The 27393-nt window shown below is 36.1% G+C and overlaps 1 protein-coding gene across 2 annotated transcripts in view; it reads right to left on the reverse strand.

Moving 5' to 3' along the window:
- Nucleotides 1–3959: 3959 nt before the first annotated feature.
- Appbp2 (amyloid beta precursor protein binding protein 2) overlaps nucleotides 3960–27393 on the reverse strand; it is a 56302-nt gene continuing 32868 nt past the window's right edge. For both annotated transcript variants that reach the window (XM_020181466.2, XM_074046332.1), the window contains 9 exons: nucleotides 26117–26285; nucleotides 21144–21233; nucleotides 19590–19657; nucleotides 19406–19511; nucleotides 18267–18391; nucleotides 15395–15480; nucleotides 13274–13464; nucleotides 12210–12375; nucleotides 3960–8596 (listed from right to left, as the gene is read on the reverse strand). In XM_020181466.2, the coding sequence (XP_020037055.1) occupies nucleotides 8343–8596; nucleotides 12210–12375; nucleotides 13274–13464; nucleotides 15395–15480; nucleotides 18267–18391; nucleotides 19406–19511; nucleotides 19590–19657; nucleotides 21144–21233; nucleotides 26117–26285 (1255 nt within the window). In that variant the 3' untranslated portion in view covers nucleotides 3960–8342. The remainder of the gene's footprint in view (nucleotides 8597–12209; nucleotides 12376–13273; nucleotides 13465–15394; nucleotides 15481–18266; nucleotides 18392–19405; nucleotides 19512–19589; nucleotides 19658–21143; nucleotides 21234–26116; nucleotides 26286–27393) is intronic.

Consider the following 27393-nt stretch of genomic DNA (forward strand, 5'->3'; position numbering starts at 1 on the left):
ATATATATATATGTAATTTTTTCAGATGGCTAAGCACTTGCCTGTGCATATGTGGAAGTTTATTTAAAGGCTATATCATATAGAAGGAAAATCCAGCCTTTCTATCAGTACTTGAAATGCCACTCTATTAAATTCCTGATTTATTTGGGTCTATTTTTTGAAGTAGTCCATGGATATGTCTGTATATGAAGGGTTAGAATTTAATGAAAAAGAAGAAAAAGAAACTATAGTAACAAAATAGGATGTGATAGGAATAGTATGCCGACTTGAAAATGAACCAAATAGAGCTTTGATATTATTCATTGATATTAAAAACTCAGTGGGATCAGGGGTAAAGCTCAGTGGTAGAGCACTTGCCTAGCATTCGTGAGTCATTGGGTTTGATCCCCAGTATCGCAAAAACAACAAAACCACTAATGCTTAAGTTCTTTTGTTGCCTTGTTTTTCTGCGACAGGATTTCCTTACATTGCCCAGGCTGTCCTGAGACAAATGGGCTCAAGTGATCCTCCACCTTAGTCTCCTAATGCTGGGACTACAAGTCTATGCCACCATACCAGTTTAGTGATGTTAAACAGTAGGCAACACCTGAGTTCCAGATTATTCTTAGCATCATGAACCACCAGACATTATGTACCCCTAGTTACACAGCATTCATTAAAATTTTTTCTGAACCTGAACTGGATCAAACTTCAAGTTCTAATGTCCAGTTTTGTGGGTAACATATTAAATGATACCTGGGGGAAAGTATCAGTAAAATCCAGACTCTGCAAAACTACAGAGTAAACAAACTAGTTACATTAATAAACAAATTGCAAGGGAAAAAATAAGGCAGGATGCTGTGGCCTGGTCCTGCAGTCCCAGCTACTTCGGATACTGAGGCAGGAGCATCACTTGAGCCCAGGAGTTCAAGGCCAGCCTGGGCAACTTAGTGAGACCCTATGACTCTGAAATGGAAGAGGGATCTAGAGATTAGAAGAGACTGAAGAAATATGACCAAATGAGATCAGGACCATGTTTGTATCTTGATTAAAGCAAGCCAATTAGTTAAACAAAAACATTTATGTAACAATTAGGGAAATCTGAACTCAGACTGTTTGATAATGTAGAGGCATAATCGTTCATAGTTTTTAGGTATGGTGACAGCATCGTGGATATACATATTTTAGGTTTTTATGTTGGGCTGGTGGAATGGCTCAAGTGGTAGAGCACCTGCTTAGCAAACATGAGGTCCTGAGTTCAAGCTCCAGGACCACAAAAGCCGTTATGTTTTAGAAAGAGTGAAATATTTGTGGACAAATATGATGACTAAGTTCTTTCTCTGGGGGTGGTGGCAGGGTCTTGCTAAGTTGCTCGGGCTGGCCTCCAACTCCTGAGCTCAAGTGATCCTTCCCCTTCAGCCTCCCAAGTGCTGGGACTACTGAGACTGGCCACTGATACTTGATTCAAAACAATCCAGTGGCAGGTGGCATAGCAGGGGCAAGCAGTACAAGTGGACAAGGGAATAGTCATAACAAGACTGGCCATGTATTTATAAGCTGGATGAGAGGTCTAAGGGGGCAGATCACTATGCTAGTCTACTTTTACATGTTTGAAATCTTCCATAATTGAAAGCTTCAAAGAATGTCAAGCTGCTTTTCTCACTTCTCTCTCCCTCCTTTCTCCCTTCTTCCCTTCCTTCCTTTCTTTTCTCCTTCTCTTCTTTCTTCTTTTTGTAACAGGATCTTGCTATGTAGTCCAGGCAGGCCTCAAACACCAGATTCTTTTGCTTCAGCCTCCCAAGTACTGGAATTACAGGTGTGCATCACTACATCTGGCTAACTTTGCTCTTATTTCTAAAAGAACCATAATCCTCCTAGATTAAAGTAGAACAGTCTTCAACCCCGACATTTGGACTAGAATTTTACCCATCAGAGTTCTCTTCCCTCTCCTCCCAAGATTTCTTTCTGTAAGAGGCAAACTGGAGTCCAAGTCACGCCTTGAGCTACATTCAGATAGCTTACAGTTCCAGAAAACTATGACAGGAGTGAGAGGGCCAAAAGAAATGCTCCGAACTAGACAGGACCAACAGGGGTGCTACTGACAATCAGGAGACTCCTGAGAAGAAAGACTGAAGAGGCATAGACTTGAAATGCCAATTGTCACTGCTAATTCAAGCAAAACAAATTAAGAGAATGAGATGCTACTTTGCCACATTGGCAGTAGAAAAAGATCATAAAGTTCAGTGTTAATAAGGGTGTGGAAAGAGCTGTGCTGTAACACACTATAACTTGAAATGGATACAAACATATGGCAGCATATGTCAAAGTTGAGTGTTGATCCAGTAACTCAGCTACCAAGAATTTATAAGACAAGAATCAGAGATGTGCACAAACTTTCAAGTCAGAGAGGTGCAAGTTCAATGTCCAGTGGGTAGTTTAAATATATATCCACATATTCTCAAATAATGCTCCTTTTAAGAGATGGGGCTTCCTTCCCCTTGCCTCTTATGAGACAGGGTCTCACTATATAGCCTAGGCTGGCTTGTGATTCTCCTACCTTCCCAGTGTTGGAATTAAAGGTGTGCACCACCACTTCCAACTTCTTAGTGATCTAGGACTATTTAAAGTTATTTGGGTGCAGTTGCTACATTTAGAACAATTATCTGTCACAGGGTAACTCTATGATGTTTGTTAAATAAATGCACAAATCAGTTTATAATCTAGAATTTTGTTGTTGTTTTGGTGGGACAGGGTTTGAACTCAGGGTTTCATGCTTACCAAGCAGGTGCTCCACTGCTTGAGCCATGCTTCCAGCCTATTTTCTCTGGTTATTCTGGGGATGGGGTTTCAAGAACTATTTGCTGGGCTGGGCGCTGGTAGCTTACGCCTGTAATCCTAGCTACTCCAGAGTCAGAGATCAGGAGGATCGTGGTTCAAAGATAACCCTGGGAAAATAGTTTGTGAGATGCTTTCTCAAAAAACCCTTCACAAAAATAAGGCTGGTGGAGTGGCTCAAGGTGAAGGCCTTGAATTCCAGCCCCAGTACTACAAGAAAAAAAAGTATTTGCCCAAAAATTGGCCTCAAATCTCAATTGTCCCAATCTGAGCCTTGCAAATAGCTAGGATTATGGGAGTGAGCCACTTGCACCTGGCTGGAAGTAGTCTTAAATACTACAAGCTACATGACTATATGGTAATTGCTTTAACGAAGTTTTGAGAAAAATGCTGCATTAGTAACAAGAAATGGCAATTCAAATTTTAAGAAGGGAAGACTTCTTGACCTTTGAACTTAATAGGCAAGTAAGACTTTACCCAGGAAATGGCATTAAATATAGAGGAGGAAACATATGTTCAAAGTTTCAAAGTCATGAGACTAAAAAGAAAAATTAAAAAGAATTAGTATTGCTGAAGGTACAAGCAATGAAGCTACTGCTATTATTACAAAGGTGGAATTTTGTCTGATATGTTTTCTTTAGTCTTTTAAACTGTGGCTTCATTTCCTCTAAGTCTTTTGGGTGTATGTTAAGATTTATGTGTGTCACAGTAGAGTTCTTTACAGACCTAACTTAATCTTCTCCATGTGAGGTAATGAACCACTGAGGGTTAAATTGACATAACTCAAATTCCTACAGTTCAGACGCAAAGCTGAACTGAAATACAACCCAGGGTTTTCTCTGTTCCCAGTTCTTGTCAGCCATCTTCAGCCTTGTAGCAATGGAAGGCCAGGGAAGGAGTGGTACAGTCACTTTCATAAGTACTAAAACCTCCCTTGCTTAACATAGTGCTCTATTTTTCCAGAGTATTTTCATCAGCATCATCTTCAGACACTGTTACCACGAGCCTCCTCTGCCACACATTTTAATTTTCTTGAACAAGAGCACTTTTGTTCTAGTTCCAACAGTTTCTCCATAAAAATGGTCAGCAAAATTTAAATTCTGAGTCCCAAGCAAAAGCAATCACAACTAAAGTGGAAACAGATACACTATGAATGCAGGAACACTATATTTATTATGTCAACAGTTCATTTTTTAGCAATACAAGTACAGAATATATCACAATGCTGGTTACAAACATACTTAGTATGCTTTCATAGTTACAAATGATGGTGGCACTACACGTCGGTGAGAATATGCAAGGTCATTCTGACACAATGAGCTGTCTTCAAAAATCTATTAATGACCTTAGATATTTCTATAGAAATTACTGTGGCACTAGTAGTGGGGATTTTCCCGTAAAGAATGTTAGTGATTTATTTTTAATTGTTCCATTAAGAGCTTTTTATTTTGAGCCTATTAAACTAAAATCCCCTGTTGCTTAATAAAGTATAAAAATAGTACTGACCTGGTAATATTTAATAAAATGTAGCATTCATTCACATCATAAAAGTAGAACTAAATTGAAAAGTTTTTAGTTACCATGGCAACATATCTTCCCATAAAAGGAATGTACAGAATGAACGATGTTACACAAATGGTACCTGCAATGGTTATTTAGTGATCCAACACTTAACTGTGCACCACAAACCAAGTTTTCTAGATATCTATGTATAGCATATATATTTAATCTTAAATTTTACTCTTGAAAAACATGTGCACTTCAACAAACTCACTAAGGCCACTCATGCTATAGATACCTAGGACTGCAATGAAGCATAGCATTATTTAATAACCTTAAAGCACACTCCCTCAGATCATCAACAGGGGAAAACCAGTTTTCTGCCTAAAACATTCCTGAGATTCGTGGGCAAAAGTACTACTAGAGTTCAAGCTGGAGAGTAATCCAAATGTCTTATTTAAAAAAAAAAAAAATTTCCTGGTAATTTGAGGCCCTCCAAAGCCAAGAGGTGAAATATATGTTAATTTTAAAAGCAAAAATGAAACTCTTAAAAAAGTAATTATTTTTCCAGTAGTGATTTTGCCATCCAGAAAAATAAGTTTGGAAGCAGCAAGGCTATGCATCCAGGGAAACATAAAAAAGAAGCATCAGTTAAAAATATCTGCTACTTAGCAAATCATTCTTTCAATTTGCAAAGTTTTAGTCAAAAGCTGCAAAAAATTCTGTCTTAGGCATGTGTTTACTGCTCAGCTTTCTATCTGCACTATAAAGAACAGCAGAATGTTTTCTCATTAGTTCTAAGACCCAAGCTACTGTTTTTTTGTTTTTGTTTTTGTTTTTGAGACAAGAGTCTTGCTAGGTTGCCTAGGCTGATCTTAAATTCGTGGGCTTAAGTAATCCTGATGCCTCAGGGTTCTTGTGCCACAATGAGTGGCTTTCAGTACTTAATTATCACAAGGTTATAAACTCTTTCTAATAGGGTAGGAACAAACATCTCTGTCAAATCCTTTATCTTCACAATGCAAGAATACCTAGGCAGGAGTAAATACAAAGCAATAGTGAGTTCATTTTTAACCAAACAGAGATGTGATGGCAAGAAGGGTCCTAATCTTTTGGGCCAAGGTTGCTTAGAAGATTCATAAATGTTATACTCTAAAAAACCCAGTTGGCTCTATTACACTGAATGCGTGAGTGACTCACCTCCTGTGTGGCGTGGGCAAGAGCTCCCTGATGCCCCCAACTTGAGTAGCACCAAATGTCAGGAAACGACTGGGTAGAAGAGAAGTTAAGGAAGGATGAGATCAAAGTCCTTTACTTAAAGTTACTTCACTGAACCTCCAGAAAATTCTTTTAAGTTGGCCAGGGCTTCCTTAGACACAATCCCACAATATGTAAAAAGTTTATGCAAGCTACTGGTTATTGTGAAGAAAATTTTATTCATTTTTCCTTTGAGTTTTTTTTTTTTTAATGTCGTAAAGCATGGTGGCATTCCTCTCTTATTCTAAACATCCTTGCAAAAGGAATAAATCCTGCACTTAAAATTAAGGTACTATTTTTCGTTAGAATCAGAAATAACCTATCAAGTCATATCACTAGCAAATCAGCAATTTGTTTCCTTAAGCTAGAGTGTAGGCATTTTTATCAACTTTTAAAAAACTGTATTAAAGCAGTGGTGATAAAGAGAAACTGAGAATGATGAAAAACTGGCTACCATTTGACATTATCCCCCTGTGATCACAGGTTTCTATACATGTTACTTTATCACCGAGTGTGAGCTGAGTTCAAACTGAGTTAGGGCAGATGAGGCCTTAAGTTGATTTAATACTACAAAATGCTATATGTGCCTAAAACCAAAAAAAATCAGATTTAAAAAAAAAAAACTTCATGTGGAAACATAAATTTCAAAATATTTATTGAAAAACAATTGACCATGACATTCCTATACCACAAACATACCACAGGGCTCTAAATAACCAATAAAGTATACAAAGTCTATCCTGAAAATATCTTTGGAGTTATTAAATATATAAGCCCATGAGGATAGAGCTGAGTAACTTAAAAATGTTAGTCCTTGGTCACACAGACTATTTGGTAATTTTAATAAAGGGTGCCTGTTGGCAGTAGACGGCAATTAACTGGGAGGGGGACCAGCTTCGTAAAGTGTGGGTGTGCCAGTTCATTCTTTCCAGAACTTAAAAAAAGAAAGTCATTCAATTTGAGGAATAAGCCCAGGTTTCTAAATCGCAAGGTTATTATTATCTTAGTGTGTGGGCTTGTCTCATCTCTTTAGGTACACCCCCCAATAATAAATCTCATGAGGAAGCAAATGCACTGGCTCATAACTAAGACTGCAAAGAGCAGTTTCAAACAAGTTTAAAGGTGAAAAGTTCAAACAAGTATTTAACATAAACTTTGAAATCTCCAATTAATTCTTCTGTACTCTATGTGACAGAGTTTACATTTTTTCCCCCTCACCCAACATGCTTGTAAAAAAAAAAAAAAAAAACCAACAAAATTCAACACACACCCACTCACCCACAGAGTACTCCAAGCATTAGCCGGGAGCAACGTTTCTAACGGCCAAGTCATGAACCCCTGAAAATAGGGGAGAAACCCAGATTCTAACTACAGAGGCACTTGATGGGCCACTGTAAGAAGAATTGAGGTAACAGCAAAAGACCTTTTTGTTTCTTGGTTTGCTACGTGTCACAACTTCAAATTTAAGAATTTGAACATTACCTCAACATTAAATAACCAGACAGGCTTAAAAAAAAAAAAAGATCAAAACTCAATAAACAAATTAGTGAAATAGACATATCACTAGGGGATCTTTCCATTTGGCTCCTGCATTTCAAATAAAATGACTCAGTTGTACTATTATGTACTATAAAAAAATGAAGGACTTTCCAAGACTTATTTTTTGGACATTCATTTTCTTTAATCCCCATAAACCATATAATAAACTGAAATTTCCATCTAGACATGAGCTGTTTCAAGACTCTTAGCCAATGTACTTGTTAACAGCATTGATTATTAGGGTAACAATTAACATGAGGGCGGTAGATGCAACAGATACACTTGCTTATGGCATTGCCATCTGTTTACCTGAACAAAAGATATGCCAATGAAATTGCCAAATTTCCCTAGTTTGATATCTATTATGTGAATATAATTTTTGCATTATCATTGTTCATTATATGTCTAAATGAAATCACCCTATTAAAAAAAGTATATGCAGGGGCTAAAATAATCATCTAAAGCCTCTGGTCCAAATAACCACCTTCTTCATCAGGCTGGTCCTTTTTAGATTCTCCTGGTCCTGTTAGCAAATGCTATTAGAGCATCTTGCATTGTTGTACCAAAACAATTAAGAGTTAAAACTGCCCGACTATCAGATATGCTATTACTTACAGATCAACACTGGTCCAGTTCAGATGAATCTGACAGTCCTTTCCTTGTAGTATAGTTCTGGAGTGGTTGTGTCCACTCTCTGGGTAAGGCAGCCAAACCTAAGTCAGGATGTCCCTCTTTTATTAGTACTTATGTTTACTTTTCTATACTGCATATAAAGATTTTTCTCCATAAAACTTCTTTACAATACAGTATTGAATACCTCCACATGGAAGAATTATGTTAAAAAGTTGTTAAAATCATCCTTACATAATAAGAATGCAACTCTTTAAAACTCTTAAATAGTTTTATTTAGGGGTTCTTTTTTTTTTTCTTTCGGGCTTTTTGCAAAATGAATTCTTTTTTTAAAAAGAAAAGAAAAAAAAAAGATTTCCTGTTTGCTCTACTAAGTTTAAAATATGGGCCAGACTACTTATCCATGCATTACATGCTGAATATAACTGAATATATGCTTATTCTACTGACACTCTGCAAGATAGGGTTACCCAAAATAGGGTCTTCAAGGGACTGGACCAGTGTTTCAATGCAAACCCAGCCCCCAAACAACATGGTTTTGATTTCACAGTATGAATTCCCTGGAATCTGGGAAAAGGTAATTGGTTAACTGAGGTCCTCCCTCAGCAGCTTGGTCCCTCAACATTCTGAGAAATCAGGAAGGACTGCACCACTTCTTCAGTGGACTGGGGGCTGGTGTTGACATCTTCAAGAGCATCGGTCACTGAATACTGCCGATCTCGCAACCGGTTCCAGTTAGACAGAACATTGTGATATTCAAATACTTTCTCATAATTTCCAATGGAGTTGTAAAGTTTAATGAGACCTCTGTAATCATATTCCAGTCCACTGTAGCCTTCACCAAAAAGTTTCTTTCCTGAAAGTAACAAAAACAAAAGTTGGTCAAATAATAAAGTAAAAAGCATTTTTTTCTTCAATACAAATACAAGCTTAATTCATTAAACAGGTTGGCCTGTTTTCCCCTAAAAGGAATAAATACAATTCTTTTTTTTGGGGGGGGAGCAGTACTGGGGGTTGAAGTCAAGGCCTTGCCCTTGCTAGACAGGTGCTCTATCTTAGATACAACTCTTATATTAATGCCTCTTAACCCACTCCTAAATATGAGCTATATGTAAGACTTTCTCTTGTCTAAAGAGGTTGATTTCATTAGAACAGAATTATGAAATTTCATGGTTTTAAGGGCCTGATTTTTAAAAGAACTCAAAGTAAAGAATGGCAGCACCGCTAACAATGAAAACACATACTCACAAAGGCTATTCATTACAGAAATATTTGTTATTGCCCAGTAATAGTGAAAAGTGAAAATACAGAGGAAATGGTTCAATCAACTGTAGCCCACTCAATGGCATACTATTCAGGTGTAAACCAAGGAGGCTTTCAGCTATGAACTGATATGGAGTGATTTATAAGGTATATCTTTTTTTCTTTGGTGGTACTTGGGCTTGAACTCAAGGCCTCATACTTGCTAGGCAGACAGGGTCTTACCACTTGAGCCACTCAACCAGCCCAGGTGTATCTTTAAGTTAAAAAAAATGTATAAACTTGGAACCGGTGGCTCAGGCCTGTGATCCAAGCTACTCAGGAGGCAGAGATCAGGAGGACTGAGGTTTGAAGCCAGCACAGGCAAATAGTTCCCTATCTCAAAAAGAACCCATCACAAAAAAAGGGCTGGTGGAGTGGCTCAAGGTATAGGCCCTGAATTCAAACTCCAGTAGTGCCAAAAAATAAAAATAAAAAGTATAAAAGAGTATCTATTGTACAACAGATATTCTTTTTTAGGTAAGGAAAAAAGAATACTTGTTTATTTGCAATTCTGTGCAAAAATATACACAGAAAGAATAAACCAGAAGCTAATGAGATTGGTTACCCAGGTGGGTAGGAAATGGGCAGAAGAAATTAGGGGAAACTACATGCTTCTAGGAGCATACTTTTCTATATAGTTGTGATTTTAGGAACATTAAGTATTTCAAATAAAAAAAGATAGAGGAAGCGAAATGTAATATAAACATAAATAAGCCTAATTATTTTTCAAACGAGTAACATATCCACACTGAAGGGAGGCAATAAATAAATTAACTTCAACTACTTCTGAACACATTCTGAATATATCCTACTTTCAAGGTAAAGACAATGAAAACTAAACAAAGATCAAACTCTAAGTAGTAGGTCTGTTATTCACAGATGTATAGGCTAGCAATTCTGAAACTGAATTTTAGGACTAAGGGAGTAAATCAAAATATAGCTAGTGGGGGACTCACATATACATGGACACATGATTTATGCCAAAGGTAGCACAGTAGAGGAAAAAAGACAGTCTTCTGAAGAAATGGTTCCAGGTCAACTGTCTATGCATATGGAAAAAAATGAAATTTGATTCCTACCTCACACCATAAACAAAAATCAATTGTGTAACTGTACATCTAAGTGTGAATGGTTAAGTAATACTTCCAAAAGATAATCTTTTAGAAGAATACCTTCATGACTTTGGAGTAGGAAAAGATTTCTTAAGCTGAATATTAAAATTGTAAATCACAGAAGAGGAATGCATTTAATTACATTAAAATTAAGAAGTGTTATTTTTTAATGGGTACCCTTAGTAAACAACCAGTAGAATGAGAGACGATACTGGCAAAACATATAATCAATAAAGAGCTTCTCATATCTATAGTGTATAAAGAATTGCCATAAGTCAAAGAGAAAATGACAATTCAATATGAAAATAACAAGACATTTATTTATTTATTTTTTAAAATAACCTTTATTAAGTTAACATGTGCATTACAGGAAACAAACACATGAAGCAAAGAACAAAATCATCCATAGCCACAAGCAGTACAGTTGGACTGTCCTAAATCCTGTGTACACATAACGATCCATTTTAGGTAACTGAGATCGTATGGTCTGTATCATGCTTTTCCACACACTGTGAATACTCACCAACTCAATCCCAAAACTACATGAATATTTTGATAGCCAAGAATACACTACACCAACTCAATCTGTTAGGAAAAAATTATAACCCTGCCTTCCTTGGGGACAAAAATTTCACTGAAGACAGAAATGGCAACAGGCCTCTCTCTAGACAGAATTATTGGCAGAGTTACAATACTTCATTCCCTTAATGCTCCATTTACAATGAGACATAAAACAAGAGTACACTAAGCATAGTTTCTGAGAGTTCATTATCATATCTACACTATTAAAATATTAGCAAGCAGGCATGTTCCCACTGAATTAATGTATCTCTATAGTACAGACAGAAGATACATACACATCAGTGGCTCTCATCAAACTGTGAATCTGAGCACACCTGCACATAACTCTCCCTATAGGCTTCCTTCGGCCCCTCTGCTACCAGCCTAATGAACAAGTACTACTCACAATGCCAGAGGCGTGACAATTTCAGGTCAAAGATGCATCTTTTCTGTTGATTATAACCTATTTACAAGTTGGCTAATTCACTAGCTCTACTTTTTACCATACACTGTTACCTCAGGATTTCTATAAAGCTTAGATGTTGCACAACAATGAACTTTGTGCATAATAAACACAAGTACTTTACCAAAAAATGCACATACGGGGTTTATAACAAGACATTTAACAGGCATCTCTCTTTCTCTCTTTCTTGACAGGGTCTTATTATGTAATCCAGACTGGCCTGGAACTCACTATCCTCCTGCCTCAGTCTCCTGAGTGCTGGGATCACGGACTTGTATCACCACACCTATCTAACAGGCACTTCATAAGATGATGGCCACAAATCTTGTTTTGTAATACACGAAAATGAAAAACAACCCAAACGTTCCATATGTTCATTAATAGTGGAATGGACAAATAATAATACACTAATCTAATAAAATACTATATAGCACTGGAAATTAAGAAGTGGTAGTGATATGCAACACAGATGTATTTTACAATCAATGTTCACCAAAAGAATCTAGACATAAATATATAAATTATATGAATCCATTTATATCAAGTTCAAAAACAGGAAAATCTAGGGGCTGGATATGGAGGCATACATCTGTAATCCCAGTTACTCAGAAGGCAGAAATTGGGATGATCATGATTTGAGGCCAGGATGAGCAAAAAGTCCACAAGACCCCCACCTCAACAAGTAAGTTAGGTTCCACCAAAAACCTACACAAATAAACAAGCAAGCAAACAAAACCCCGGGTAAACCTAATCTATGACGTTAAAGGCATGAGAGAGGATAGTAATTGCACTAGCACTTGAAAATAACTACTTTTACCTACACTTGACCCTCCAGGCTCACACCTCTTACTATTGACTTCCAACATCAAAATCACCTTTAGCCAAGTGTTCCAGGTTGATTTTTGGTAGTTTCTGAAAATCCTCTGCAGTTCTCAACTTTTACTTCCCAGTAATAACAGTTCCTTTATACAACATATAAAACATGCTGATCTGTTAATTAACTGACTAAAGAAAATTTAAATGTAACATACCAATTGCTATAGATCGTAAATACAGTTTCTCAGCATTTTCATACTGATTCATGTCATAATTATATAAAGATGCCAGATGTCCCACTGAAAGGGCTACTTCATAATCTTCTTGACCAAGAAGTTGCTCTTTAATCTGAATTGCTTTGATGTGCATTTCTTCAGCTTCCTAAAAAATAATTATGCCAATCGATCATTCAACTATACTTTTTCTTAGGTCAACAACTGTCCAATGAAGAAGATTGCTCTAAATGTCAAAGATAGCTTATGAATGATATAATGCATAAGATCAAGGAACATACTATGTTATTCCAAAAGCTCCCAACAGAAAGTATTTGGCTTTTGGAAATTGTGCATATAAGCCAATGACAGCAGTACTGTGCTATATCAAAAGTGATGAGAGAAAACTTTTTCAAGTAATAAAAAATTGTTAGAAGAAATTAAAAAAGAACTTAACAAAACTGCTAGAAGAAATTAAAAGTGAAAATTTTATCTTTAAGTTAACACATTCAAAGTTTAATTGAACCTTGTTAAAAAGAGGTTAACTAACACAGACATTTTTTTTTTGAGTTTTGATCATTTTTATTCCAACAAACTAAATGCAGGCTAACTGAGGGATATACAGATTGATTATCAGGTGAAAGTCAAAATGTTAGGCAGACTTTCTGTCTCTTCTGAGACCCCAAAATAGGCAAAATAACTGATAACTCAAAATTCTAAAAGGGAAACAAAAGTCAGTTATTGCACTGCTACTCTAAATGCTACTTAACTATTAATAATTATAAAATGAATTATATGTGAACAATACTACTATTAATATCTGATATTTCTATACCTACCACATGCCACACATTCTACTAAAAGCTTAACATACTTAGCTAAGACTATGTTTGAAGTCTAACAATCATGTTAGGCTTTTAGATTTAACATGTTTCTTATTTTTCCATGGTGTTGATTTGCTAATTTTACTAGTATTTAAGGTAGGAATACAATGAATGTGTATTTCACTATTTAAGATTACTAAAGATTTATTATTTAGGGAAAGAAAAATACAAACATGTTTCTACCTTGAATTTTCTCATTGACTGATACAGTCTCCCAAGGTTTCCATAGTGTTTTGCTGTCTGCACGTTAAATTCTCCAAAAGCTTTTTTAGCGAGTTGAAGTGAAGACAGGTGCAAATCATGGGCTTCTTGAAGCAGCCTCTGTTCAGTTTCCTTATTATGACAGTCGATTGCAATCTCCTCTAAAATAAGTGCTGAATAAAGAAAGCAGTAAGTTAGTGCACATCAAAACTGACAAATCAGAACATCTAACAGAAAATTTATACAGAAATATTTATTGAATATATTATATATGACTATGGTTTAGAACTGGTCAAGAACAAAGTATTCTAGTTTAACAATATACTTTTCAGGAGCCATTTTATTTTGCACAGTAGAATGAATCTAAATTTAAGAAAAACAATGGTATACATCAAATTATTTTGCAGAATTAGCTTCTATATTAACAGACTGCTCTACTCTGCTGATAAGAATTTATTTTTGAAAGTAAATGCAAAATGAGCCTTTTTTCTTCTTTTTTTTTGTGGTACTGAGGTGTGAACTCAGGGCCTCGCACTTGTTAGGCAGGTGTTCTACCATTTGAGCCACTGTGCCAGTCCTTTTTTGGATTAGGTATTTTTCAAGATAGGTCTTGTGAACTATTTTCTGGGGCTGATTTTGAATCCTCCTGATTTCTGCTGCCTTAGTAGTTAGGATTACAGGTGTGAGCCACTATTGCCCAGATAAGACGCAATTTTTTTTTTAAGTTATGAAACTGTATCAAGGAGTACCTACACTTTTGAAAATTTTGAGACTACTTTATAAATCATAACCTTTAACTAAACACAACTAAAAGAACTGGCTCTTCCTACACACTTGACCAACGAAATCAAACTAAAAGACATTTCAACTTCAAAGTTCCATTCAAGACTTTCAAAATCATTTAAAGTCTTAAGAACATATATGTTTTACCAGGTAATTTCATTTCTTGGACAAATGTCTACATGCACAAAGGTAACTAGCATTTTTAAAGAATGTATGGTTTTAAAACAACACAAAGGCCCAATAATAGAGATGAAATTAAATATATCAGAAGAAAAGGTAAATACCTATGCATATTGAAAAATGTTCATGATATATTAAATGAAATAATAAGGTTATAAAACTACAAATTATTCATTCATCTTATTTAAAGAAAAAAGTCACTAAAATGTTGATTCAGGATTGGCGGCATTTTCAGGTAACTTAATTTATGGACATATTATTTGTGTAGCTTAATTCCAATCTACAGGGAGAAAAAAAAACAGCCCCAGGATTTACGTAAAACTTATCCTATGTGCATGGAATTATTATAAGAATGACCCAATCATGTTAGCAAAATAAATGCATAAAATGAAAGAGCATAGTGGTGGCTAAAAGAAAAGTTAAAATAAGAAATGGAAAAAAGTGATATCTGGTCTGATTTCAAACCTCAGTACTGCAGAAAAAGAAAACAAACAAACAAACAAAAAAACCAAAGTGATATTTGGCAAGAGCTTTGCGATACTCAGGACAACCTGATCTGAAGCTCAGGTTAAGAATCCTGCACTATAGTGGAGCAGATGTAGCACACTTGTAATCCCAGTACTCAAGAGGCAGAGGTAGGAGGATCACAGTTTGAGGTCTGCCTGGGCCCTCCCCAAAAACATAGGAAGGGTTAGGGATAGTGATTGAGTACTTGCCTAGCATATGCAAGGCCCTTGGTTCAATCCCCCAGTACTGTGCAAAACAAAAAAACAGGAAGAAAAAAAAAAAGAGAGAGACTGAAATTTTAGCATTATTAAGCTAAACCTATGAAATAACATCTTCAATGTCTTATTCACATTACTGTGGAATCACTTGTGCTATTCCTTCAGGTTCTCCTCAAAAGAAACTAGTGCCTGCATGCATGAATAAATAAATAAAGACAAAAGAAAGAAATTAACTTGAATTAACAATGCAGTAGAAGTAACTATGAGAAACCTTTAAACGGAGTTGAGAAAACTGGCTAATTTAGTAATATGTAGCTAGAGATTAAACATAGTATTTCTGAGAAATAAGCAAGGGCACTTATTTTGTCATATACCACCAATTTAAAATAATTTGACACTGGATTACAAAGGGTACCTTTCACCCTCTTTGAAGAAGCCAGAAGAAGATGATCTTCAGGTAGGATGTGAGTAATGATACCAATAGCTCTTTCTGCATGAAATCTGCAATTACAGATAGAGATAATGTGGCATTTCTTTGCAGTTACAAATGATTTAAGCATTCAAAAAAATCACAATCTATAATATAATAGTGATAGAAAGTAGTTCTACAACTATGGTAAACAATCAAGTTTTTGTGTTTTTCCTAAAGTTCTGATTTTTTTTTCAGGCTGGGAATTGAATACAGGGCCTCTCACATGCTGGGTAAGCACTCTGCCTCTGAACTACATCCCTAGCCCTAAGAATCAGTTTACTGTTGTTTTAAATTTTCATCTGTTGGGCCCTAAGCTTTTAATACCTAAAAGATTCTTATCTCACTCAGAATAAAATAAGAAATCTTTACTATGGCCTACAAGGCTCAACACAATCTCTCACATCTCTCACCTTGCTACCTCTGATCTTACTGGCTATTTTTTTTTTTTTTTTTTTTTTGGGTGTGACTGGGTTTGAACTCAGGCTTTACATGTGAAAAGCAGGCGCTCTACCACTTGAGCCATAGGGAGATGGAGTCCCGCCAACTGTTTGCCTGGGCTGGCCATGAACTGTGACCCCCATGATCTCAGCCTCCCAAGTAGCTAGGATTAGCCAGCAGCATCCAGCTCTACCATTCTCAGACCAACCTTCTCTTACCCCTCAACCACACAGGTCTACCAGTTTCCTGACATGCACAAAGCATGTTGTCATCCTTGCCACTTGCTTTTCCCTCTCTTTCTGCAATGCTCTTCTGAATATCCACATGGCTCACTTTCACTGAACATGTCTTTCCAGAACAGACTATTCATACGAAGTCTCTAAAAATAACCTGCCACTAAATGCTTAGCCTATCTCATTCTTCACAGCAGTATTCTTGCCTGACATGTATGGTTAGTTGTTTATAGTCTACCTCACCAAACAGAAGGTGAATTATTTGTTCATTTTACCTGCCAGTTCTTTTCAAACAACTATAAGCTTCCTATTCCTGTTGTCTAAGTAATCCTACATTTTCTCAACTCTATCTTCAAATTTCACTAATTCTCTCTTTAGTTGTAAGTGATCTGCTGTTTAACTTGTTTACTGAGATTTAATGTCAATAACTACTTTCTATTTCTAGTCATTTGTGCTATTTGTTTAATAGCAGGTTTTTCTTATTAAAATGTAATTCACATACCACATAATTCACAGAGTTGTAATCAATTTTAGAATATTTTCATCATCTCAAAAAGAAACCCAGGCCAATTTAGCAGTGATTCTCCACTTCCCTACAACTCCTCAGCCTAAGTAACAACCATTTACATTCTCTGTCTCTATGAATTTGCCTATTTTGGACATTTCACAGAAATGGAATCATGTAAGATGGCAACCTTTTATGATTGGCTTCTTTCACTTAGCAGAAAGATTTCAAGATTCAACCATGTTGTGGCATATTATCAGTTGTTTTATTGTAAAACCAAAGCCAGGTGCTGTGGCACCTGTCATTATTTCCAGCCCTCAGAAGGCTGAAGAAGGAAGATTGATTGAGCCTGAAAGTTCAAGGCCAGCCTGTGGAACATAGCAAGACTTTTTATTGATACATTTTTACCAGTAAAAAGTAAAGCCTGCCCTATTTTCCTTCCAAAGTATTATTAATACCTTCTTGTATATCAGGGTTGGCATATTTTCAGAAAGGGGCCAGACAGTAAATATGTTACACTGTGTTGGCTGTTCTCTGTCAAAACTATTTAACCCTGTTATTGTGGTGTGGAAGCAGCTATAGAAAATAAACGAACGAATGAGTATGGCTATGTTCCAGTAAAATCTTATTTTGCCAATCCACTCTATATCTTTAATCATTAAAGGATATGTACTTTATAATTATCAAAAAATTCTGCTAAAGTTCTAATCCTACTCTTATGTCTGCTGAATCTCACTCATAGGATAAATGGTTCCTTATGTAATGTGTATTTTTGATGTTGAGTTCATTTTAGGTAAATCTATAAGATGTCTGTATGACTTGGGTTGATAGTTAATTACCTTCAAGAATTTTGTGTTTTTTCCTAGAAGGCATCACAAGAGAACTATCGGCTCCACAGTTTCCATGCATGATCCACACAGGCCAGAGTGGTATAGGTCTGCAGTTATATGTACGTTCCCCTGTGAGACTCCTTTTTTGGTTAGTTTTGGCCCAAGCTCAGATGGACAAATTTTGTCATGCTCTGCTAATGGACAATTAGTCTCACCCCAAGTCCTTTTCCTGAGGGTATATCATTGATCTTGGCTTCATATGAGGGTTTCAGTGCTAACTCATAGCCTCCTAGAGGCTGGTTGCACAAGGATTATTGTGCAATCAAGATTACAGAAACCTCTAAGATTTCCTACCATCCCAGAGTGGTTGTGGTTATACCACAGTTCATGCTATAGATGTTAGGGTCCATTATTGCTTGTTGGGGACTTCTTTTCACTCTTGCAGGCTTAGTCGCACATATGTAAGAGCTGACTATTATATTTTATTCAGTGTTTCTGTAAGTTTTGAGCAAGAAGTTTTTAGGGTATTAAATCTGCTGTCTAGCTAATTATTACTCAAAGAAATTGTGGAAGCAAACACTCAAAAGATACATAATAGTCTATATGGAAATATACAAGTCTCAATATTAAAACCACATAAAGCCTAATGAATGAATGGCTTACAAATTAGTATGATTTCAAATGATTTCCTAAGCATTTTAGACATCTTCTTAAAGTTCCAGAAATAAAATGCAGTAAGTACTATTATACTAGGGAAACCCCCCAAAAATAGTATTTAATCTTTCACTGAAAAGGAATGTGGAACTTACAGTGCATTGTCAAATTTCCCAGAACTATACTGGTGAACATAAGAAGAATAAGCCAAGTCTTCATGAGCTGTTGCTACATGGATATTTTTGCCACCAAACACTGACTGTCGAATGTCAAGGGCTGCCTGGAAGAGTCATAAAAATATTTAATAATACTGTAAAACTTTACAAAATAATACCTACGTTAAGTTAAACATCCTCATAATTTATATAGCTAATCCCTTAAGTTTTTAAGCAAGAAAGTTCTGTTGTACTTAAATTGTAGAAAAATCATGAAAGTCACCCAGAATGCATTATTTTGTGAAGCTGGAGCCTGACTTTAAAAGGTAATAGCTTAGTAAGGTGTTGGCACACACCTATAATCCCAGCACTTGGGATTCTAAGGCAGGAGGATCTCCAGTTTGAGGCCAGCCTGGGCTAACACAGTAAGGTGCTGCCTCAAAAAAACAAAACAAAACAAAAACAAACTCCTCCCCCCCCAAAAATAGGCAGTGGCTTAATAATCTTTCCTGTGTCTTGGAAATCACATCAAGTTTTTTCTCTGTCCTTCCTTGCTTTATTTATTTTTTTGGGGGGGTAGGAGCTTGAACTCAGGGCCTACACATTAAGCCACTACGCTAGCCCTTTTTTGTGTTGGGTTTTTTTTTTTTCCAAGGTAGGGTTTCTTGAACTATTTGCCCAGGCTGGCTCTGAACCATGATCCTTCTGATCTCTGTCTCCTGAGGAGCTAGGATTGCAGTCATGAGCCACGGTGCCCAGCTTAGGTTTCTTTTTTTTTGGTGGCACTGGGCTTTGAACTCAGGACCTCACGCTTGCTAGGCAGGCAACCTACCACTTGAGTCACTCCGCCAACCTTTTCTGTCCTTCTTTAAAGTGAACTATAAAATTAAGGATACCTTGTCTGGAGTCAAAGTACACACATTATTTCCCTGAGAATGACAACTTATAAGGCCTAATATTGCTATCAGTCCTTGCAGGTAGAAAGGCAGCTACGTTGACACTTGGTGAATCAACCAAAAGACAAAAATGGGCTCACAATCCAACAATTATGTTCCTCAATGATTCTCTTTAATCCTTAAAACACTGAACTTTTAAGCCATTTAGATAATAGTTAATAAAAAGGGTAACGGTTAACATACCTGATAAATTGCAACAGACTGACAGATATTATCTACATTGAGTAAGTAGAACCCATAATCTAGCAGTGTATCAGAGTACTTTGGGTGTTTGGATCCAAAATGATCCCTATAAAAAGATACAAAACTATTAGGATATAAAGCAGAGAGATAATATGAAATGTTACTTTTAGTAACAATCACCTACCGTGCCAAATACACTGCATGTTTAATTAACTGTTCTGCCTTCTTGAATTCACGTTTTACTACACAAGCCTAAAGACAAAGTGAAAAACTGTTAAATACCTCTCAAACAGTTCATTAGCGTGCAAAGTAAATACAGCTCATATATTCCTATTATAATAGTTAATAAGAAACAATCTTCAAATGTAAACACAAAGGTTCTATTTATAATTCCTTTCCTTCCAAGTACTTAAAAGATCTATTATAAACAGATCTATATAACCTGGGAAAATCATGTAATTTAAAACTTTGACCATCATTTCTAGTGCACACTTGTTACCTCACATAGCTGGTACTACTATCCTTCTACAATATTAAAATAGAATGGTGGGGGGAAGGGCTTACCATATACAGTATTTTCTAAGGTACTTATCCCAGTTCTGGAATGGCTTATGTGACAACCTTTTGTAGCTATCTTTATATATATATGGTTCCAGGCAGTCTCCTATCCAAGTGCTAATCAGACCTAACCCTGCTTTTAGCCTGTGAAATATGGCACATTCCAGGTGGCATGGCCATAGATTCATCTAATAATTTTTAAATAAACAGAAATTTCAAGTTTTCCTATTCTTTCTTTTTTTTTTTTTTTTTGTGGTACTGGGGATTGAACTCAGGGCCTCATGCATGTGAGGTCCTATTATTTCTTTAAAGTATTTTGAACCACGTAGAAAGTTAATCTTTTAAACTCTGCCATCTTTATGTTGTTCAGTATTTTGAATTAAGAATACTAATATTCCTTTTTTAGTGCTGACGACTTGAATATTTATACTGCTGTTTAATTGCTCTAAAATCACTGATTTAACATTTCACAGAAATATTTCAGTCTTCTAAATCTACAATTTTGTATTCTTTTCCCTAACTAAATCTCCCTAAGTAAAACCAACCAAAATGGAGCATTAAAATTTGAGAAACTTCTATGCAGGAACAATATGCATGAAAAGTACATTACTGCTTTACGCCTTCAGTAAGTGAAAACAGTAATTTTTAAATGCTACGAAATGGTTTCAAAGAGTTAATGAATTCATTTACAGAGTAAGATGCAACTAGAGAAAAATCTAATGAAGATTATCCATCAGGCTAAGTATAGCAAGTGTCTTGCCAAGAGACTGAAATACTCTGAACAAAACATTTAATACTAGACTCTCCTTTAGGAGAAATATGATCAGAACTCACACAATTTTGGCAAAAGAAGTTGAGGTTACTATAGGGGTTTAAGAAAAAACAAAAACTTAAGCCAGAACAGCACCAAAATACTACTTTAATCTGTATACTTTAGTGAGCTGAAACACTTATCAAAATGAATTTCTTCACGGGTTTTCTTAGTAAAGGAAAATCAGCTAAAGTCTATGTAAGACAGTTTTGGTTAGAAACCAGGTTTTTAAAACTGAGTAGAGACACTTGGAAAATTGACCTTATTAGTCTACATAGTACCTAAAACTAAGATGTTAAATACTAGGTTAGCAAATCCAAAGCCTGATAAATTCTATAATTCATTTAAGAATCTTAACATTATAGTAACCTTAGAAGCTTGTCTTAAAACATCCACCACAACTTTGACTGGCAAGCCTGCTGTAATTTCTTTCATTGCCTCGATGCACCATTTGTATGCCTAAAAAAAACAAAATAAACTTTTTAAGAAAAGAAGTCAAACTGATAGTACTTATGAAACTATAATTTTCCTACAAGCTTTAAGTAAATAAGAACATACAAAATATTGTTATAATTTCCTAAGCTAAATTTTCTCAAAGTATGAGTTATGTTATTTTTATTCTTAGTATCTATAGCTTTCCTGAATTTAGACCTCACAGATATGACACATTCTCAGAAAATGACAGCCATGTTCTCTTTTGCCCAGAAGCCTTTTCATATAGTATTCCCTCTGCCTTAGAATGCATTCCCCCTTCTTTTTATTGGTGGGATGGGGTATGAACTCAGGGCTTTGCCCTTGCAAAACAAGGGCTCTGTCACTTGATCCACACCTCCAGTCCATTTTGCTTTGGTTTTTGGAAATGGGGTCTCCTGAACTGTTTGCCTAGGATAGCTCTGAGCCACCAGAGCCTGGCTGCATCCCCTCTTCTTCTAACCTCTTAGCTCATCTAATTATCTTTCAGGTTTCAGCCCTAGATTAGGTTCCCTGTATTTTCCCTCCCCTTCTATAATATTTAATTACTTTACATTTTAATTGCCTCTTTAGCTGAGTGCTTACTTTGTTCTAATAAGCACTATGTGCCTTAACATGATTAAATGACACAACATGAAGTATGTACTATTATTATGGGAAACTGAGATTAAGTGGCAGGCAAAAGAGCTAATATGTATGCGGTGGGAAACAAAACAAAGAATGTCCTCCTCCTCCTCCTAGTTATTAGTAGAAGGGGAAAAACAGCAGAAAGAAAACAATTTTATGAAGGGATCCAAGGAATGGGGAGAAAAATAATAATTTGTTCTCTTTTGTAAACTTCCTTTTACATTTCACTTAAGAGATGCAGCTATTCAGGGCATGGGGCTGTGGCTCAAGTGATAGCATGCTCACCTAGCAAGCAAAAGACAGCTGAGTTCAAACCCAGTGGAGAGAGGAGAAAGGTTTGGGGATGGGAGTGGGGGTGGAGGAGAAAGATTTAGAAATAACTGTGATGCAAAAATGAAATAAAAGCTACTTATCCCACTTAGATTTAGGCCAAAACACATGGTTTGTGTTTGTAAGACAGGAAATATGTTGGCTTTGCTCCAAAGTAATAATGTAAAAGAACCGTGGAAGACTGTATACTGTTTAACAATACTATTCTATTCCTTCTTCCCCACTTTGAGAAGGACATACTTCTCTTCCAAATTAAAGACAAGGGTGGGCTGGAGGTACAGCTTAGTGGCAGAACACTTGACTGTGTTCAATCCCTAGCACTGCAAAAAAAAGAAAAAAAAAGAGACAAGTGTAGCTGAGTGCTTTCTCTCAGTCCATTAAAATATGAGCAAAAGTTAAAGGTATCATTTCTGGGTAAAAGCTCTAAAAGCCAGCAGTACATTCCATTATATTCTTATATTCTGCCTTGGCTCCAAGGCTTATAATGCTCCAGATTGATGTGCTAAACCACAGTGGGTCTTGATCAAAGTGTAGACAAAATATTAAGGACAGCTACAGCTCTCCCAGTGTGAGCAAGAAATAAACTTTTATTGTTCCAAGTCACTGTTTTAGGATTGATATTGCCTCAGAATGGGCAACAATATCATAACTAATAAGAATTTGATGGTAATTCATCACATACTATCCTCATGATTTATGTAGTTTCTTGTAGTTATCAATGAAAAGTCTAAAAGAATAAACAGGGGAAAGAGAAGGTAGGATGGTGTATTTGAAGTATCCACTCAGAATTCTGACTCTATGAATGACAAAAGTCAGATAACTAAGGACTGACTATTTTGAAGAGAGAAAGGGAGGAAAGAGCTTCAGGATCCATGAAAGAGGTTGGCAGGACAGCAGAAAAGCAAGAGTAACATGCATCAGAGAAAAACAGCATGAAGTTTCAAGCCCCCTTGGGGGAGGGGAGCTAAAGACAAAAGTACAAGGTAAATGGAACTAGAGATCATGCTAAGTGAAGTAAGCCAGGTGCAGAAGGACAAAGGTTTTAAGTTCTCTCTCACATGTGCAATCTAGACCTATAAGATAAATGTATACATAAATACATACGTGACCATATATACATACACACATATAGAGAGAACATGTTTGTAATAGTGGGACTGTTTGAGGGGACTATTTAAGAGGACTAGGTGGGAGAGGAAAAAAGAATGATACCGTGAATAATATCTAAATACATCACATCTCTGTATGGAGATAAAGTATGCTGAAAACTGTTGAATAATTGAGGGGTATGAGGAATAAGGAGAGAGTAATAGAGGGGTTAATTTGGTTAAAGGACAATATAAGTATGTGTGAAATAACCCAGAGAAACTCCCCCAAACAATTAATATACACTTAAAAAAAAAGGAGGTCATGAATGTAAAATAAGTCCAGTTCCTAGGGAGGAGTGGGGAGAAGGAGAGGTAGAAGGAGGGAGAGTGAATGGAGAGGGTGAAGGAAAATGAATATGGTGGATGTACTTTATAAACTTATATGAAAATAGAACAATGAAACCAGCTGAAATAGTTTTAACAAGCAGGAGGAGGGATGAAGGTGCATTGTAAGCATATATGGAAATGTCACAATGAAACTCCCATATAATATATGCTAATTATCTAAGAAATGCCAATGTACTTAAACATTCTCCATGAATGTGCTAAGACTTTGCAAAGACCATAAATAAGGAAGGCATAGTATAAAGCCCTAAGTCAATTAACTGGTATTAGCTCAGTAAATAAAAAAAAATAAAAAAAAAAAAAGGAAGTAGTAAAAGGTAAAAAATGGCAGGATAGGGTAGGGACTGGGTACAGTGGCTTCTTCCTCAGGCAGAAATCAGGAGGACTGGAGTGCAAAGCAAGCTCAAGCAAAAAGTTAGTGAGGCCCCATCTTAACAAAATAAGCTGGGTGTAGTGATGCATGCTTGTAATTCCACCTACATGGAAGACAAGTGGAGAATCTTAGGTCCAGTCCAACTTGGGCAAAAACCCCAAGACCCTATCTAAAAAATAACTTAAAGCAAAAAGGACTGGAGGTGTGGCTTAAGTGCCAGAACTCTTGGCCTAACAAGTTCAAGACCCTGATTTCAAACCCTAGTACACCAAAAAATAATGGTAGGATATGAATTGTTCTACGGAACAGAAAGAAAAATACTGAGTTCAGGAAAGCAGTGTGAGACATGAGGGATAAGAAGCAATAATAGAAGAAGATCCAGAGCTGCGAGCCAGTGGTTCACGGCTATAATCCTAGCTACTTGGGAGACAGATTTGGAGGATCGCAGTTCGCTAGCCTGGGCAAATAGTTTGTGAGACCCTATCTCTAAAACACAAAAAAAGGGCTGGTAGAGTAGCTTAAGGTGTAGGCCCTGAGTTCAAGCCCTAGTACTAGGGGAAAAAAAAAAAAAAAACAACCACCAGACAGCTCTGGTTCTTATGCAGAGGTATGAAAAGATGGGGCATCTGAAGAACTTTTAAGATAGGAATTACTCACTACTCAAAGTGATGATGTACTTTCTACTTGTACTTGTACTTGTCAGTTATTTGCACAAACGCCTTTTGTGAATGGCGTTTAGTGTGTGAAAATTACATGGGGGCCAAATTCCATATTTAAGTTGATCAACTATGGAGCAGTCATTACCCAGGGGCCACAAAACAACCCATCAACTGAACAAATACAGTGGATACAGAGCTCAGCATAAAAAATGAGCAGAAGTATATAAACTTCCTAAATAGTACATATGTGCTGATAAGGATTTTAGATTTTTACATGCTGGTTTGATGTATTCCATATAGATATTAGAAAACAGGATGATCTTTGTGTCTGAATTACATAAACCTCATTTTTTACCTATTCTAGAATTTTCTGGTTTCACTTCTAATTGTAATTTTCATTTAAATACAGAATATGTATGTGAAATAGAATGCAGCAAAAATCAAGATGGGGTAATTTTAAAATATATTACCTAAACAAAAATTATCTGATAGCATGAGACAATTATGGTATTCTTCCATTAAGAAAGCAACCAAGCAAAGGAGTTACGCATATACTGATCACTTATCAATCACATATTTATTATCATCAAAGAATTAATTTAATATTACAAATCCAATAAAAAAGCTATTTTCTCATCAGGGAGAGGAAGGGCCAAATCAATGCATTAAAGTATAAATAAAATATAGTTTCCCATTGAAATAAATGGGGTCCAAGTTCAGAGAGTTCACCAAAACTACACATCCAATCAAAGCATTTATTTGTTTATTTATTTACTGCTTGCTTGCTTGCAATGCTGGGGTTTGAACTCAAGGCCTACGCCTTGAGTCACTCCATCAGCCCTTTTTGGTGAAGGATTTTTTTTGAGATAGGGTCTCATGAACTATTTGCCTAGGCTGGCTTGGATCTATGATCCTCCTGATCTCTGCCTCCTGAGTAGCTAGGATTACAGGCATGACACACCTGGCTCAAAGCATGTATTAAATGAAGTTCAGGTAACAGAGCATGTCCATTAAAACAATTTAGGCAGAGAAACATTTAGTCAAATTAAAAACAAAAAGCCCTAAATTGTACATGTATATATTTAAAATCCATCTCGCAAATATTACTGGCCTTATTTTACATAATTCATTACAAAGGTGCCAAGTAAACCTAACATGTGAAAGTGAAGCATGGTGGTACATGCATTTAATCCTAGCACTTGGGAAGCAGAGGCAGGAGGATGACAAGATTGAGGCCAGCCTGGGCTACATGGTAATAGCCCAGCTCCGCAAAAAACCCAAATGCATGAAAATGAGATTTATAAAGCATATAATAAGAAGACTATTTGATTTATCCTCTGTTTTATAGGCACTTACTGGTCACAATGAAAGGCATGCTTGAACACTTACCTCATCATAATGACTCTTTGCAAATAGTAGTGCACACAGCTCTCCATACAGTGCAGCTTTGTTTGCTTGCTGGCCATGTTTTGACAGTTTGTCCATGTATGTCTGAGCTAACTTAAATGTTTCCTCACCCAAATGATATTTGCAGTTTCCATTTCGTACATGAAGCAACCTGCAAAAGACAAGTAACCGTCTTTTATTTCTGATACTTCCAGCATGGTGGATATGATAATCTCTTACAATAACTCTGCCTAAGTGACAATATAATTCAATGCAAAAAATGAGGCCACATTACAAAAAATTCTGGTCCAAATTGGAATTGATTATGCCCACCAGGAAGTATAGTACATGGCCTGCCAAGAAAGCTTCTCATGATTAATCTCATCCACTTTTGATTCCTTGTCTACTTTTATATTTTTTTGGGTACTCTACATGTGCCACTGTGGAGGTGGAAGGAGGAGGATCATGATTTTTGAGACTAGCCTGCTTACACAGTAACATCAAGAACCCATTCTTTTTGTTCTAAATTCAAAACCAATATATTTTCAATATAAGAATTCTAGAAAATAAAAATCAGCCTGAAACAGTATTATCCACCACTGCCTACCATTCTTGTTCTTAGTGTATTTGTGCAACACAACACTGGATCTGTTAACAGTGATTTTACAATGCTTCAATAATGCTAATTTTTGCTCATTTTTCTTTTCTCTCTCTTTTTTTTTAAATGTTGTACTGGGGTTTGAACGTTGGGCCTGACACTTGCTGGGCAGGTGCTCTATCATTTGAGCCTTTAGTTTTTCTCTAAGATAAGTTCCCTGAAAAAAGTAGTAGTGTCAGGTATTTCTCTTATAACTTTTATTCTCTATGGAGAAAAATACAGAGATCTTTATGCAAAGTAAATGTATTGCCATGTTAATGATTTAATGATATGCAAGAGCAGTAAAATGCTTTAGATCAGACTAAAGTCTACATAGTAACAAAACATACATCTACACAGATGATACTAAACAGAACAGTGTTAGAAATGGACAAATATTACCTATTGTAATGTAGGCTTCGATATCACATTAAATATTAGGTTAATACAGTTTTTTGAAAATACTTTACCCTGACAGGGAACAAATATATAAAAGACATGTAAAGACAAAGCAGGGCTGAAGTGCAGCTTAAGTGGTAGAGTGCCTGCCTCGCAAGTGAGAAGCACTGAGTTCAAACTCCAGTACTGACCAAAAAAGAAAGAGAAAATCAACAGAAACTTAAAATTTATCTTTTCTGGTTAT

This window comes from Castor canadensis, chromosome 11 (genome assembly GCF_047511655.1).
Source record: "Castor canadensis chromosome 11, mCasCan1.hap1v2, whole genome shotgun sequence".
Lineage (NCBI taxonomy): Eukaryota > Metazoa > Chordata > Mammalia > Rodentia > Castoridae > Castor > Castor canadensis.